This window comes from Pinus tabuliformis, chromosome 3_1 (genome assembly GCF_031772625.1).
Source record: "Pinus tabuliformis cultivar Carrire ecotype Pingquan chromosome 3_1, CPIR1, whole genome shotgun sequence".
Lineage (NCBI taxonomy): Eukaryota > Viridiplantae > Streptophyta > Pinopsida > Pinales > Pinaceae > Pinus > Pinus tabuliformis.
This window is the reverse complement of record NC_142301.1, coordinates 345,165,483-345,181,467: the sequence shown is the minus strand read 5'-3', so window position 1 is coordinate 345,181,467 and position 15,985 is coordinate 345,165,483. Positions and strand designations below refer to the sequence as shown.

Here is a 15,985-nt window from a genome sequence, read left to right as displayed (position 1 = left end):
TCTGATACAATTCAACAAGGGCTTCATGGGAAAAAGGAGTGGAATTCTCTACTCTAAGAACCTACATCATTTGTTCTATGGCTTGAGGAGTGATAGTGAACAAAGTTTCTCCAGTGGGGGCAATAATAGCTCTTTTTCTTGGCAAATAACACACATGATACTTCCTAACAAATTCTGGGTTGTTGTGGGTATGAGGAAAATACAGTGGGGAAAATTAGATTCCCACAGTTGAATGTCAAAATTTCATCAGATTTATCTATATATTTGTCCTCGAGCTAGCAATACATCTCAAAATCGTCAAACTCACAGAGAGTTTCATGGATATTATAGTCTTTGTTTGCTAAAGGGATGTGGTGAAAATCAATGGGAGGGTGGATCAAAGGTCTGACAGGTTCTTCTGCTCCCTTGTCTTTTGGAGGCATGATTGGATAAAGCTTAGGGTAGTGGTGAAAACTAGATAACAAGCTTACAGTATGCAATGAGGACTTGGGATTTGCAGACAAAAATAGGTAATGCGGTCAGCTGGCAATGTCCCTGGCCTGGTGAAAATGTTGGAGTTCGGTCTAGCAAACCTCTAACAGAATAATAAAAATGCAGCGTGGAAATTAGTAACTGGTGAATGAAAGAAAGGAAGGATTATATAACACTCTGGTTTTCCCGTTGATGATGGCGCAGGTCTGTTGAATTAATGGTTAAGCAAATTAATTGTGTAATGACTTAATTTTGGAGGGAGCGGATGTGATTGGAAAAATCAATGGGCAGATAACATGGCAGAAGGTGAGTGGCGGGAGTGCAATGGACAGAGGAGTGGTCTTGGGAGGCGGAGAAAGTTCTTTTCGGAGGTGGGGGGGAGGCGGTTAATGGTTTCACCTGAGGGGGGTGTGAAATGATGTAGTGTTGACACGTAGCAGTGGGCGCATTTCGAATCCCACCCATTTCGAACACCCCCCCGATGGTAAATATCTAATGGTGAGGGGGAGCCGGAATGCGCCATGGGCCATCAAATGTAGGGAGGTGGGCGCGGATGAGGGTAGAAATGGTGGAGTTTTAATGTGACGTGATGGGGCACTTGTGGGGTCTGCATAAATGAATTCAATGCATAGTGGGGGAATAGTTGGAGAGTATGGCAGGGTAATGAAACTTAGGAATAGGGGAGTGGATGAAAATATGAGCGGAAGGGTGAATTGGGTGCTAAAACTTAGGAATAAGGGATTAATATACCAAAAATTAATTGATATATTAAACTTTAGAGAAAAATGTTAATCCTTCGTGTTTTTCTTTTGCACATGAAATATATTTGAAATTTTGACTTTAAGATAAAATATTCATGTTTTTCTTCTGACCACCATAGTGCTTCTACCTACCCATTTGCATTTCCATTCTTTTTCTAAGCTAACATTTTCTCTTCTTGCTTTGTAGGGTGCACTTAAACTAGCAGACCCAAATCATTTTTCTTTTATAAAATATACTTTACCCTATCACTTATTTTTCCATTGACTCATATTAAAATGTTGAGTCAACTTTATTTCTACCTAGCTATTGATTTACCAAGATGTAATTGTTTGGTAAATCTTCATTCACTAACCTATTTAACAAAAATTTAAATGTGTTCAGTCATGATTAAACTGTATGAAGTGAACAGAATTTCAGTCATTGTGGCATTCAAAAACAATTTGCATGCAATCTTATGTGAAAATACATTAAAGAACTATCTTATCAATAGTGGCACTTGGACTTGCAGCGCTTTCAGTATTATTTTCTATTTTTTTTCTTTTGTGGGGTTCTTATTTCCTTATTTATTTATTTATTTTTTAACATACCCTCTTTTCATTTTCTTTTTTATATCTTTCGGAATAATTTGAATATTGAAATTTATGTACAATATAAAATTACAGATACAAAATACTCAATCATTTTGAGATCCTATAATTTATAGGACCCTAATAGTGGCTCCGGCTAGGGATGGCACTTCTCCAAGTGAAGTTTCAAGAACATAAGATCAATAGCCTTGTGTACTCCATGTCTCTAATGTCTTCATCTGATTTCTTTATTGTTGTTGTTTTTTTTTTTTTTTTCTAAATAAGACTAAATCTATTAAAGAGACAAAAAACAATGATACATGGAGGCACCAGCCTTTGCAGAACTTGTCTCAGAGTTTACCAAGTATTAACAGACAATAACTGAAAAAGAGACTGCCCTCAAGGGGAAACCAGTCCAAAAATCACTGTGTGAGCTGCCCACGCAAGGGAACCAGCCTGTAATTACCATGTAGAAGAGTTTTTTGAACAGAATAAAAAAAAAATTGACCCCAAAAGACAGCAATTACCACAAAAAGCTTCAAAAAAGACCCCTAAGATGGTGACCGGGTGTCTAAAAACCTGAATAAAAAAACTATGGCCTGCTAGGTGTCAGTAGGTGGCAAGGGTTCCTCCATAATGAGACACCCGTAGGCATCCATATCTTCAACATCTTGCTGTTGTCTGCTTGTCGTGGCTTCCATCTGCGTCTTGCCACCTGGAGTGCTCGTCGTGGCTTCCATCTTTGCCTTGCCATCTGGAGTGTTGTGAACCTGAGCTATGTCCATCCGGTTTAGAGCTTCACCATGAGTTCTGCATGTCCTCGAACTACTACCATGAGTTTTCCATCTGCTAGTACCAGTCGTATCTTGAATGATGCGTGCCGGGACGTCAGTGCTCTATGGCTCCTCTCTGAAGGCGACAGAGATGGTAGCAATAATACATGGGCGTTCCAAAGTGCACCTGAACTGGAACTGGGTAGAATGATAGGGATTCATCATTGGAATAGAGTCATCAGGGGGTTGCTGGGCTTCCACATCTCACCTAAAGCTAGTCATCTGGGCACTCCCTCTACCACTGCAGGTGTTGGGATACCGATCCATGCAGTGAGCAGCAGTCGAGGGCGAGGAGGAATCCACAGGAGTTGAGTCAAACAGGGATAGTGAGGGAGGGTGAGTAGCTTTGCCTCTGCTGCTACCCCTTCTACATCTCATCCTGTGCCTCAAATGAGGCATATTTTCCTGGTAAGTATTGGTTCGATGGGTGCTTGGAGGAGTGGGAGGAGGGATGGAATGGCTCGTGGAGGCAGGAGAGTGAGGAATTCGATTACCAGAGGCAGAGTTCAGGGCCGAAGCAACAGCGCTGTAGCAGCAAAGCAGGTTGTGCGAGAAGTGGGCACCTTTGACCATTTCAATGCAACAGAGGATCTGGCACCTTCTCCCCATAGTCGTGCGAGAGCTTGGCTCTGCAGCAGCGGGGAGGCAGTTACAGGCTAGAGGAGGCTAAACAGGGGGAATGCGCTCCGCATTCTCCATCTTAAGGATCAGAGTTAGGTAACCTCGGCCCTCACCCATCATTAATGTTTTCTAGCTTTCAGACAACATTAAAATGCCATAAATTGTGGCAGTGGGCATCTTGGTTGCAGCATGGGTGGCCATGTGGCCACGCCACTTGCCCGCCTGGATGAGCTGCGCTGTACCAATGCCATTAATCACCCGCATTTGGGGATTTTGCATCTCTTTGCACAAAATTGATGCATTCCTATAAATGAGGGCTGTCATTTAAAACGTCAAGCGAGCCAGCATTTAGAACTCGATCACTATTCACTGCTTGATTTGCTAAGAGATCTACCACTTTATTGCCTTCCCTTTTAGTATGTTGGAAAGTGATTTCTCTATTGGTTAAGAGCCATTTTTCAATGAGCTCTAAACGAGCTGCTAATCTCCAATTGCTGGCTACCTTGTGGGCATTTGTACCTTGGAGAATGTGATTGAGTATGGTGATAAGGATTTGTGAGTCTCCTTCAATTATTATAGGAAAAAAACCATGCTTCTGAGCTAAGAACAGTGCCTTCCATAGTCCTTCTAATTCCACTGATTTGTTTATATCCCATCCTATTGATCCATAGAAAATCAGGAGAGGTATGCCTTCATGATCCCTGAAGATTCCTCCATATCCTACCTTACCTAGGTTTCCTTTAGAGGCTCCATCAAAATTTAACTGTACCATTCCTTGGGAAGGAGGTTGCCAATGACTTGGAGCGCTGGAATTTTGAGAGATTTGCTAGAGTGCTTGTGGGTCTTGGAGATACTTTGATGCCAATTCTCCCATATGTTCTTCTCCTGAGGAAGGGTAGGTAGTTCCTCTTCATGCCAATTTTGAAGAGCCAAGTTTTTTGTAGATTGTTACAAAAATTATTCCATATGATATCCAGAGGAGTACATTGATTCTTAAAAATGCGTCTGTTTCTTTCTTTCCATAAGGTCCATAAAAGTAGGTCTAGAATAATTTTCCATAGTGAGTTTAGCAACCTGCTCTTGTAAGGATCAATTGTCTAATTTCTAATGGTGTTTGTGATATCCTCTGTAACTCTACCCCTCTTTTGACATCTGAATTCAATTTTTTCCCATAGTTTGTTGGCAAGATGGAAAGTGTCCATAAGATGTTGGATTGTTTCTTCCTGTTGGCTACAATTGGGGCATCAAGAGGGCCCATGGAAGCTTTTCTTCCTTAGATTGTCCCAAGTGAGAATCCTTTTTTGACATAGCAGCCATAGAAACGTTGAGATCTTGGGCCAGATAACTAGAGACTAGATTTTCTCCCATATTGGGTCTTTTTCATCCTGATAGCCAATCAAGAGATTGTATGCCTCCTTTGTAGTGAAAGTCCCACATGGTGTATATCCCCATCATAGGATATCCTTCTTGTCTGAGAATCAGATTTTCCTGTTCATGAGTTCTATGTCCAGCTCATTATAAATTTGCTTTGTTCCTTGTCGGATTATTTGTGCCACATTTAGCCATTGCCTATATCCTTGATTGAGGTCTGGAGTCCAATGCTGATTGATTGTTTCCTCCTATTGCATTTCCCAGTCCTCTGTATGTGGAGGTTGAAAAAATTGTTGAACCTTGGTTTTTGATTCCAAGAATCCATCCAGAATCGAACTGTGCTTCTGTATCATGTTGCTATGTTGTTTTGCTGCATTCCAGATTAGGGATCCATTTTTAGTGGGAAGAAGTCTGATTAATTTGTCTAACAGCCTGTTATTTGCATATTTGGTAGTCCATAGTGTTGCCCAAGGTGTGCGTGGCACTGATAACCATTTCCATCATATCCTTTCTCCCATAACAGAATTGCTATGTTGAGGATCCCGGAGGCCCGCCCCTCCATATTTTTTAGGAAGGCAAACTGTCATCCATTTAATCAATGCCCATTTTCTATTTTGACCTAAGGATCCCCATAGAAAGTTACATTGCAAGTTTTTGATTCTTTTAAGCACCCATTTAGATGCTACTAACATAGAGAAAAGATAAAGAGGCATCGATTGTAAAACGGCCTTAACCAGCACCATACGATTGGCGATATTAAGGGCTCTATATGTCCATGAAGAAAGGTGGGCTTCTAGCTTTTCGAGGAGCAAATTCCATGAGGCATGATTAATAGTTGAATCCGTCAATGGGGCACCTAAATACTTGGAAGGAAGAGAGGCTTTAGAGAATCCAAGGATGCGAGATATAGATAATTGAGAGGAAGGGTGGGTGTGAAAGAAGAAAATTTGGGATTTTGTTCTATTGATGCTGGCTCCAGAGGCTTCCAAGTATTCATCAAGCAGAGATTTAAATTTAAAAGCTTCTTGAACTGAAGGGTGCCCAAATAGCATGTTGTCATCTACAAATTGTTGATGGGTGATGGTTGGGGATTCATGGATAGAGATGCCTATAATCTACTGAGTATGAAGAGCATTCTTTATTAGACGTCCTAGCCCTTCAGCCATTAACATAAAAAGGAAGGGAGAGAAATGTTCTCCTTGTTGAATTCCTCTTAAGGGGTGGAAAGGTCGAGAGAGAATACCATTTACTAAAATGGAGAAAAATGTTGAGGAAACCAAATTCATTACCCATCTGACCTAGGTAGGAGAGAAACCAAAGGAAGTAAGCATTCTTTGCATGTATATCTAGCTTAATTTGTTAAAATCTTTTGAGAGATCAATTTTGAGAAGCATACCTAATTTTTTGTTGTGCTTTAAAGAATGGATTATCTCATGTGCGAGGATGATGCTGTCAATAATTTTTCATCCTTCTATGTATCCCGATTGTTCAGGTGATATTAACAGCGGAAGCAGTGGTTTCAGGCGAGAGACTATGACTTTGGATATGACTTTGTAGATAACATTACAGAGAGCTATTGGCCTAAATTTTTCTGGAGTCATAGAATTCTCTTCTTTGGGTATGAGTGCAATGAAGGTGGCATTTAGAGATGGAAGCATCCAATGCAAGGTTCTAGATTCTTCCACAACTTGCCAAATTTCCACTTTGATGAGTTCCCATAATTTATGAAAGAATTTGGATGTAAATCCATCTGGTCTAGGAGCTTTCCCCTCTTTGAGTTGATTCATTTCTCTTTCAGCTTCCATAAGATTAACTAGTCTGAGGAGTAGTTGATTATGTTCTTCCGTGATAATTTTAGGGATATGCTAGAGAATCCTTTCTATTGCTGGTTGTCTATTTATTTGTGGTTCCTGATGAACGCTTTTGAAATGCTAGAGTATTTCTCTTTCAATATCCTCGTGTTGTTCCATCCTTTCTCCCTACTGATTTTGGATTTGTGAGATGTTGTGCATTATTCTTTGAATGGTGGTGCAGTGAAAGAATTTTGTGTTCCGCTCTCCTTCTTTTAACCACTTTATTCTAGATTTCTGCCTCCATAGGATCTCTTCTTACTTTCTTCTTTCATCTAGTTGCTTCTGTATGTTCTGTTCTTTTTTTATCAAAGTTTTTGTTCTTCCGTCAGTTATTATAGTTTGTTAAATTTCCATCATTTCTTGTGCCAAAGCTCTTTGGGTTTGAAAGATATTTCCAAAGTTTGTTTGATTCCATTGCTTGATATGTGCTTTGAGATGTTTGAGCCGTTGTTGAAATTGATACATTTTTTATCCTTATAGGGGTTTGAAAATTTTCCAACAGAGGTGACCATATTACTGAAATCCATGTGGGTAAGCCAAAATGCTTCACAGTGAAAAGGTCTCCTAGTGGAGTTGCTATGTCTTTTCCATTGCAGAGATATGGGCCAGTGATCTGATCTTGAAAGCGGCAAGATTGAGGCAGTAAAATCTCCTACTACATGAATTGCATTGTCAGATAACAAAAAGCGATCCAGCCTCGAGGCAATTTGCTGTGAGACTGATCTTTTATTGTTCCAGGTGTAAATTCCGTTGTTAAAAGGCAGATCAATGAGCAAGTTATTTTGTATGAAGTCCTTGAAGTGGCTTCTTTCCATATCCAGTCTGAATCGGCCTCCACTCTTTTCTTCCAGCTTAGTGATCATATTAAAGTCACCCCTTGCAATCCAAAGAGGATGGGCTCTGGTGGAATTGATCCTTGCAATTGTGCTCAACAATGCCAATTTGTTCGCAACATCCTGAGGTAAATAGACATTGGTAAGATGTCCAAGAATATTGGTCCCGATAATATGAAAAGTTTCTTGAATGAGATTATGGTTCTCATGAAAATCAGTGAGCGAAATAACTTGAGTATCCCATGCTATTGCCAGTCCCCCTAAAGCTCTTGAGGCGTCCACTACCACTGATTGGCTTCCTGGCCATGCTTTTGCAAGAATGGTGCCTATGGTATTACTGTTACATTTTGTTTCTTGCATGAAGAATATGTGAGGTTTCTCTTGCTGTATCATGTTTTTGATCATTCTGTATTTCATAGGGCTCTTTAACCGTCTTAAATTCCAAGATGTGAGCTTCATGATTCAAGATTGGGTAACGGCCTGTAGTACTTTGTTAACTTGGAGTATCTTCCGACTCCACCAACATTTCCCCAATGATGATGGTTGTTTGCAGGTCTGTCTTTCCTCCTCGTTTCTTGGTATCTTTGCAGAGGTTTTTCCCATCCCATTGACTGCCTGGCTGAATCCCTAGAGTTCGTTGCTGATGTGCTCTAGAGAGGATTACCTCCAAACTTTCTAGTTGTCTATCCAGGATTTTATCAAACTCTTTCCTTCTACAAGCTTTCTCAAGACTGAATATGTCCAGATCCCCAATGTCAATACTTTCAGGTTCCTCTTCCATATGTTTGGGCTCACTACTTCCTGCTAGTAAGTCATTTGAATGAATTGGTTCTTGGTGAGAGATAACCATTTCCATTCCATTGTACCTCGATTCAGATTCCTTGGTGGGTTTGGATGTTGGGCTTGTCATGGTCTGAGATGGCTTTGGGTATTTCTGAGAGACTGAGGGCTGAATTACCACTGATAGCTTGAGCATATCTTTGATATGGGTGGAGGGTTCAGAGTCCTTTGAAGCTGATTGAGCTAGGATATCAAAGTTTTACTGGTGGTGGGTTGGGTTGAGTTGGCTGTGGGATTTTTGGATCCTGAAGCGGATTTTTTGTGGTGCTTTTTCTGGGAGTTGATTTTAGTAAATCCTTCCTCATCGGTTTTTCCTGTGGAGGTATTGGTATAGGGGTCTATGTTTAGGGGGCAGTCACAGAAAAGATGACCATGTGCATGGAATTTTCAACATCTAAAAGGGACATGTTCATAGTCTATTGGCTGGATCCATTCAAAATCATCATGATAAAGACTTACCGAGTCCGGAAGTGCCTTGTCAAGATGCATGTAAACACAGATGCGAGCATAGGAAGTGTACCTTCTTAGTTTCGTTTCTTCGGCTATCTTTATGAAGTCACCTAGACCATTTCCAATGTCTTTTAGAGATTCTTGATCCCAGTATTCTACTAGAAGGGAGTACAGGTGGATCCAAACAGGCATCCAAATGAAATCCTCTATGTTTGGATTGAATCTTTCTATCCAGTCTCTGAGATACAAGCCTGCGGAGTTGAAGAAATAGGGGCATCCATCTAGGACTCTGTTACGGTCTTCTATGTAGTTGAAGATAGCTGTAAAGAATCCTTTGGGTTTGAGCTACAGGGTTACATGTCCTTTGGGTTTCCATTTGGTCGCAACCCAGCCTTGCTGGGCTTTCTTTATCGGCCAAAAGCCAATAAATTTCCCTATGAGAGTGTGGTCCTTCATAAATTGGATTTAGGCATTAATCCAGTGACCAGGTAGTTCTATCTTGGGCCTCTCTACTGTAATAGGTTTGCAGGTGGTCGAGGTGGCTTTGGGGATCTCGCTGTTCAAAGTCAGAATGTATTGCTGCTAAGACAGAGGCAATACCTCTGATTCCTGTGGTAATTTTTGTTTCCCTTGCTTTGTTGGGTCAGTCTACTGTGTAGTGCTGATGGGCTCTGCCATTTCAAATTCCTTTTCAGTCTCATTGTGAATCCATATCGTGCTACTACCACTGGGGGGAGGCTCCGCATCCCTCCCTGGAAGGGGATCCATATCAGTGGATCTAAATGCTGGGTTGTGTGGTTGCCAGAGAAGCTAAGGTTCTACAGGTCTATTGTTGTTCAGAGAGGTCAGATGCTATGAATCTCATCTGAAACCCTAAGCTCCCATGGTTCATTATCAACTGTATGATTTCTTTGTTGTTAAATATACTATGGAAACTCATTAATCCAAGCTTAGGGCCTTCACTGCGGGCTTCAAATTTTGTTAATAAGTTACCCAATCAAAACTGTTAGGTTCCTATACCAATAGGAGTCATTATTTTGAATGACTGAGATTAAGCCTTGTAATATTGTACATACCTTTTCTTTCTACAAATGTTTCCCATATTAAAAAATTAAAAAATGAAAAGAGGGTATGTCCTACAAAAATATCAAAGGACAAAAAACAAAAAGATAAGGTCAAAAAATTAAAATATATGAACCCCAAAAAAACAAAAAGAGGCCATGAAAGTGTGCAAGTCTAACTGCCACTACTATTTACTTTATGCATAATAATGATTGTGTGAAGCTTGTTATTCATGCCAAAATCCATGATAATCAAATTGTTAAATCTTGGTTATTTCATGCTTTGGATTTGATGTTTATAGTTAGAGAATAAAATCTGACCAAACAATTTAATCTTGGCAGATCATTAGATAGGTAGAGAAAATAAAAGGAGCTCATCAGTTTAATCTGAGCCCTTGGATGATATAAGGTTAGAATTAGAAAGATTACTTTTCAAAAAAAAATGGATGATAAGGGTTTGCTAGCTTAAATGCACCCAAATAAAATGAAGAAAAAATGGTAGGGTAAGTAGTGGGTAAGTATAAGAAAGGTTGTTGAAGTACAAAATTGGTTGGATCAAAACACATGCATCATGCTTAGACACATATTTCTATATGTATGATCAACTATGGAAGCAAAAACAAAGGTTTGCAAGTTAATATGATTAACTCCCCCTCATTCATTTTTCCCCTTACTTACTAATTTCCTATCCACAAGTATGTTCTAGTACTTTAAATCCTCTAAGTCAAACAGGCTTAGAGCATTTCTCTGACTTTTGGTGGGACTGGACCCTCGGCTTAATGACTTATAGACATCAAGTGTTAGAATTCCCTTCATGAAAGACATCCCTCTTCACTACCCTAATAAAACCCTTGTTCCCAAGGTCAAACTTCATTTGCCTAGGAAAAGAAAAGCAACTCCATGTTAAATCCCTTTTCATTCAAAAAACCCACAAAAATATCTTATCCTAAGTATTGAGTGTATGTAAATAAAGTTCGCAAATATTACATTTTACATTATGCTAAGGATATACCCACTCCGCCAATTTCATATTAATTTTTAATTTTTATGATATAAATTGCATAATACCTTTTCCCTTATATTAATTAAATCCCCTATGTAATATCCCAACCCTTAGTTTTAATAAAAACTATACAATACACCCCATATCTGACAAAACCAATTAATCCCATCATTAAGCCTCGCCTGATCATTTAAACCCATGATTAAGTCTTAAATAATCACAAACCACCAAAGATTAAAGCACTGCCCCCCCCCCCAAAACCCATGCTCCTATCACTCGCTCACCTCCCTCGCCCGATTGTCATCCGATCACCATCCCCCTCATCTGATGGTCCACAGTCATATCAACCATGCCCGATGGCTGATCGTTACCCGCTCGAAAGCAGTTTTCCCTGGACCCTCGACTGCTACGTGTCAATCGATGGAGTAGATTGGGTGACCCCCCCTCAATACCGCCTCCTCCACAAAAACTGGTGCAATGACTTGGGAAACCACCTCCCCGCATGACCTAATAAACCACCTACTGACCATTCATAAAATTTGCCACCAAAAAGTGATCGTTGCTCCATAAAAAGGCCGGGAAGCCCTTTCTCATCTTTTTTCACTTGTTTTCTTTGTGAATCTCTATGAACCAATGTGACACCTGCAAACCTGAAAACTACCAGCTAACCCTATTCCAATCCTCAAAGAAGTTGCAGAGACCACCTACAAAGCTCTCAGAGCCCATTCAACCTTTTGTCATCGTCCAGAACACTAATTTGAAGTCAATTCACCTAAACTCCAGTTATTTGTGAATGAATTACCAGACCCCCTTTCAAAATTTGAAAACATTCACTCTTGAAGTATTTTAATTAAGTAAAATTAATTGAAAATTACTTTAAATTCAAAAGCCTGCAACCAAACCCTTCTGAAAGTTTCCAATTTCAATTTAAAAACCCCTAAATAAACCTTTAAAGCCAAATTCAAATCCACAAGAACTAAATTATGACTACCCCTGTTGCCATGGATGTCAAACCTATCACAACTCCCCATCTGGACCTAGACCACCTTCCCCTGGTAGACAGGGATTTCCAAATCAAAGATACTAGTGCATATGAGGTCCTGCTCAAACTTCATTGTTTGAGTAGGGATAGATATCTGAACCATTCTGATGACATTGGTCTTTGGGAATCCAATTTGCCCAAATACCAATTTCCCCAAGTGCATGTATTCCCTGAAATTGTCCATATGTGCCATTCCTATTACATTCCCAGCTAGAGAGCTATTATGTCCCCTGACCAAATATTTTGTTCACCATCACAACTAAATCAATCAATGAGATGTTACAGCTCCAACCAGGCCCAAACCTAACCCCACTCTCCATTGGGGATTTGTTGGACCACTACTCCAAATTGAGTCTGTCTAGATTAGCCCAAATATTCTAGACATTCATTGTTGAAGAGAAGTATATTCGCAAAGATCCCCCGCCATATGTTTATGCCATTTTCTCTGAAAGGGGAAAGAACATTGTCACTATGATATCATGCATTTTTGGCTGCACCACTGATGAATTTGTTGATGAGCTTATCCTGGCCTTCATGTCTATTTACACCCCAAGACAACCTCCTGTTGTTTTGTATGATTATGCCTAATTCATAGCTGAAAGAATGCATAAACAGTTCACTAGAATGCACAATGAGAAAGTATTTAAATACTCATTTGTTCTCTACCATATGTTCCTATACTATCAGCCAGACAGATTTCCTTTCACTCTTTAGAAGCTGGATACCAGAGGACAGCCCAGGTCTGTCATATTTTGGACCCCACTCTTCCACAAGTTTCAATCACCATATACCTATACATATTTCATTGATTCTTTTGTTCATCCAGTCATGACCATGCTGAAAGGAAGCCCTTCACCTAGAATAAGTCAAGATATCAAAAGGGTGCTTCAGTTGTCTAAAAAAAGAAAATTAGGAGATTGGTACCTTTACCAAAATCACACAGAGATAAGAATCTATGGTTTCCAGCTTGCACCATATAAACTACCCAAATACCTCCCCATGAGGTTATTTTCTCTAGAGTACTATAGACAAATAATGAACTCTGATGAGATCAATTTTGTCTCAGCCAAGAAAAGGTCTCAATTCAAAATCAAAAACCAGTTAGCCCCCTTCATTTTCAACTCTAGAGAAGCAGAGTAGGAGACAAACCAAATTTTGCAACAAATGAAGTTCCAAAAGAGTTTCATGTGGAGGTATGACTCCAAGGAGTTTATGACCAGATTGAGAAAGAAGGCCAAGTTGGTACCTTATATTCATCACACCATACAAGAGATATAAAGATATGCCAATCAATCTGAGTGGGTGGAAAACACTCTTGTAGACAGGGATAGTACAAAGGTAGATGTAGAGAATACCTTGATCGACTTAGAAAAAGAGCTTGGTTGGAGCTCATTTCTGTAGGTACCTGAACAGCTAGAAAGAACCATGAGCACCCATCCTATCATGAAGACTCTTCAGAATGAGGAAAAGAACCCCAAAAGGACCAGAGAGGAACCCTCAAGTTCAGGAATGGACACATCAAATATACAATATGAGACCAATCAGAGCAAAATGCCTAGGCTAAATCCTGTTTCAGAGTAGGAAGACATGGAAGGCTCAGTAGAAATAACTGATATTGAACTGGATAGAAGTAAAGGCACAAATCCATCTAGGGAAACACAGGGACCATCCACATCATAGACCCAGATTTTGGAAAGGAAGCTAAGTGTAGAAGTATCCTCATTCAGTAGGCCTGCTAATAAGGATAAGGATATAAAAGATAGATATAAAGAGATCAAGATCAGAAATGAGAAATTGAATGCCCAAACTTATGCTCATTATCTCAAACTCACACCTACCAATCAAACTAGGTTGATGTCAGCTTTCGACATCAAAGAGGGAAAATTATAGATGTCATTCATAAAACCAACTGCACAACAACCAAGGACATCAACAGATTACAAGAAAATTGATTTTGAAGTGTTGGAAAGGGATATTCATCCCATAGACCAAATTGAGTTTCATAAACAGGCTGGAGAAATGATTTACTCCACCCTTATAGGTAAAGCCATAGCTTCCCATCAACTACAGAATTCATTGACCAACATCTCAGCTCAATATTAGTTAGAGAAGGCCTCCTCATAGGCCAAAGACACTAGAATTAAGTCTTTGGAAGACTTAGTGATTGAATTGGGACATGATCCCAAAGAAATCAAAGCCACCAAGCAACTAATCAAAAATAAGAATGATGACATTGCAGCACTTAAAAAACAATTGAAGATACCTCAGCTACAGCATCCCCAAACACTAGAAGTTTTGGAGAACCAGACTAGACATGAAGAATTGATGGACCTAGTCCTGAAACTCAATGATCAATTAAGGGAGACAAAGAAGGAATTGGACACTTTAATCCAATTGAAGTAAAGTGATATTGCCACTACATCTGAAAATTTCATCCCAATAGTCTCAACAGCAGTCCCTTCCACATTGGCAACCTCATTGGCTCCCACAGCTCCTATGCCTACAACACAACCAGTTTCAACAGAGTTTACATCAGCAGTAGGTGCATTAGGTGAAGAAGCAACAAATTTGGTCGGAGCCATGGTGGAAATGTCCATACAAGCTATAGAGATGAATAAACTGAAAGAAAATGTGATAAGCTTAGAAACAGATTACCAGCTTGCCAAAATCATGCACAAGGAAGAAGTGCAGAAAGCTGCCAGAATGAATGAAAGGTTAAAGGCCATGGAGAAAGATCTAACACTAAATAAACCCCTTGGGAAAGCCAAGGAACTATTATGGGCCAATATCATTGACTCTGTCAATGATATTTGGCCATCCACTCAAGTAATTTTTGAACAGATAGATCTAATAAAGATAGCTACAGAAGCTATCCAAAGAGTCAAGGAAGAATTAGGAGATAGGCCTAAATATGCAACCAAACTTATCCACTTCCTCAATAGTAAAAACAAGTGTGAACTTTAGGAATTGGAAATAGAAGACAGGAAAAAAACCATTTTGGTGGTGAGAAAAGTCCTTTCCAAGAGAAACTTAATGTTAAACTTGGAGGACAAGTGTCAAAATATGTAGGTAGCAGTTGATAGATTTATGGCCAAGTTTTAAATTTTGAGAGAGAAAGGGTTACCCAGTCCCTTGGTCATAAATGACAAGCTCATGACACAATAGGATTACGATAGCAAAATCATAGAGCTAGCTAAAGAACAGGCCAATGCATCATCAATAAAGGTATTGCCAACATGCAAGGTTCTTTACCTAATATTTGAAAACTTGTTTTTCCTCCAGCATGAGGTAAAACACTTATTCATCACTAAGCATACTTTTTCTAAGTACATCGAGGCAGATGAAATATATAGAAGGATGTTGAAAATCAAATTACCTGATGTTGAATGGTGGGAAAAATTGACTAATTTACTGTAAGAAAATTGCAGTAAAAGGTGAAAAGATGAAGACAATTCAATAGAGTCAAAGAGCATAAAAGGATAAAACCAAACTATAAAGGCCAGCATCACCACAATAAATGGGACAGCATGAAAGCAGTTCAATAGCTGTCTCTATCTTCTTGCAAGAATATATTTTTATTTCCTAGATTAAATCTCAAGTTAGTTTGAGATATTTTGTAATAATTTTTGTATAAATACTTCACAATTCGAAGTATGTAGTGTGGATTCTTAGACATTTCTATAGACTTCTTGATCAAAAGACAGTAAAGCTATTATATCATTGAGTGAGCTAGCAAGTTGGATTGATGAATAAAGACAAGATATTTCACAAGATTCATGTGTTGAGCGAAGTGTAGACAAGTATTCTCTTATGTTATTGTTATCATTCTTAAAGTTTTTCCACAATCTTTAATGTATTTCTAAATCTGAATGCTATAACTGGAATAATATCTCAGAATTTGTTTAGCTACACTCTCTTTTAGCAATTATGCATATAACTGTTTTCTACTCATATCTAAGTTAAGGAATTCTTAATTGCTCCTTAGTTTAGGTTTTTTCTTGCTAATCCAGATCAAAGGATTCTTAAGTGCCTTTTGCTTTCGATTACCCTCCATTCCTCATTTAGATCTTGGTCTGAGAACCCTTAATTGCTCTCTCACCCTGATTAAAACCATTTCACCCTCCCTGTTCCAAAGACCTGCACTTTACTCTACTAGCTTGCCCTCTAAACATTCCCTTTAGTGAGTTGATCCAGTTCTGTTGCCCTTTTGTTGACTTCATAGCCCAACGGTCCAAAGAAATCATTCTATCCATGTGTTTTAAGGATCCCACCATCCAAT

General features: G+C 39.3%; 1 protein-coding gene across 1 annotated transcript; it reads right to left on the bottom strand.

Annotated features, from left to right (window-relative positions):
* Positions 1-6,830: 6,830 nt before the first annotated feature.
* On the bottom strand, positions 6,831-7,769 carry LOC149187139 (uncharacterized). The gene has a single exon (XM_089409567.1). It carries the CDS (start codon positions 7,767-7,769, stop codon positions 6,831-6,833), a length of 939 nt encoding a protein of 312 aa, XP_089265693.1.
* Between the last annotated feature and the right edge of the window lie 8,216 nt (positions 7,770-15,985).

Excerpts from the sequence above, each read along its gene's own strand:
- LOC149187139 (XM_089409567.1), bottom strand. The coding sequence starts at position 7,769 with ATGAAGCTCACATCTTGGAATTTAAGACGGTTAAAGAGCCCTATGAAA.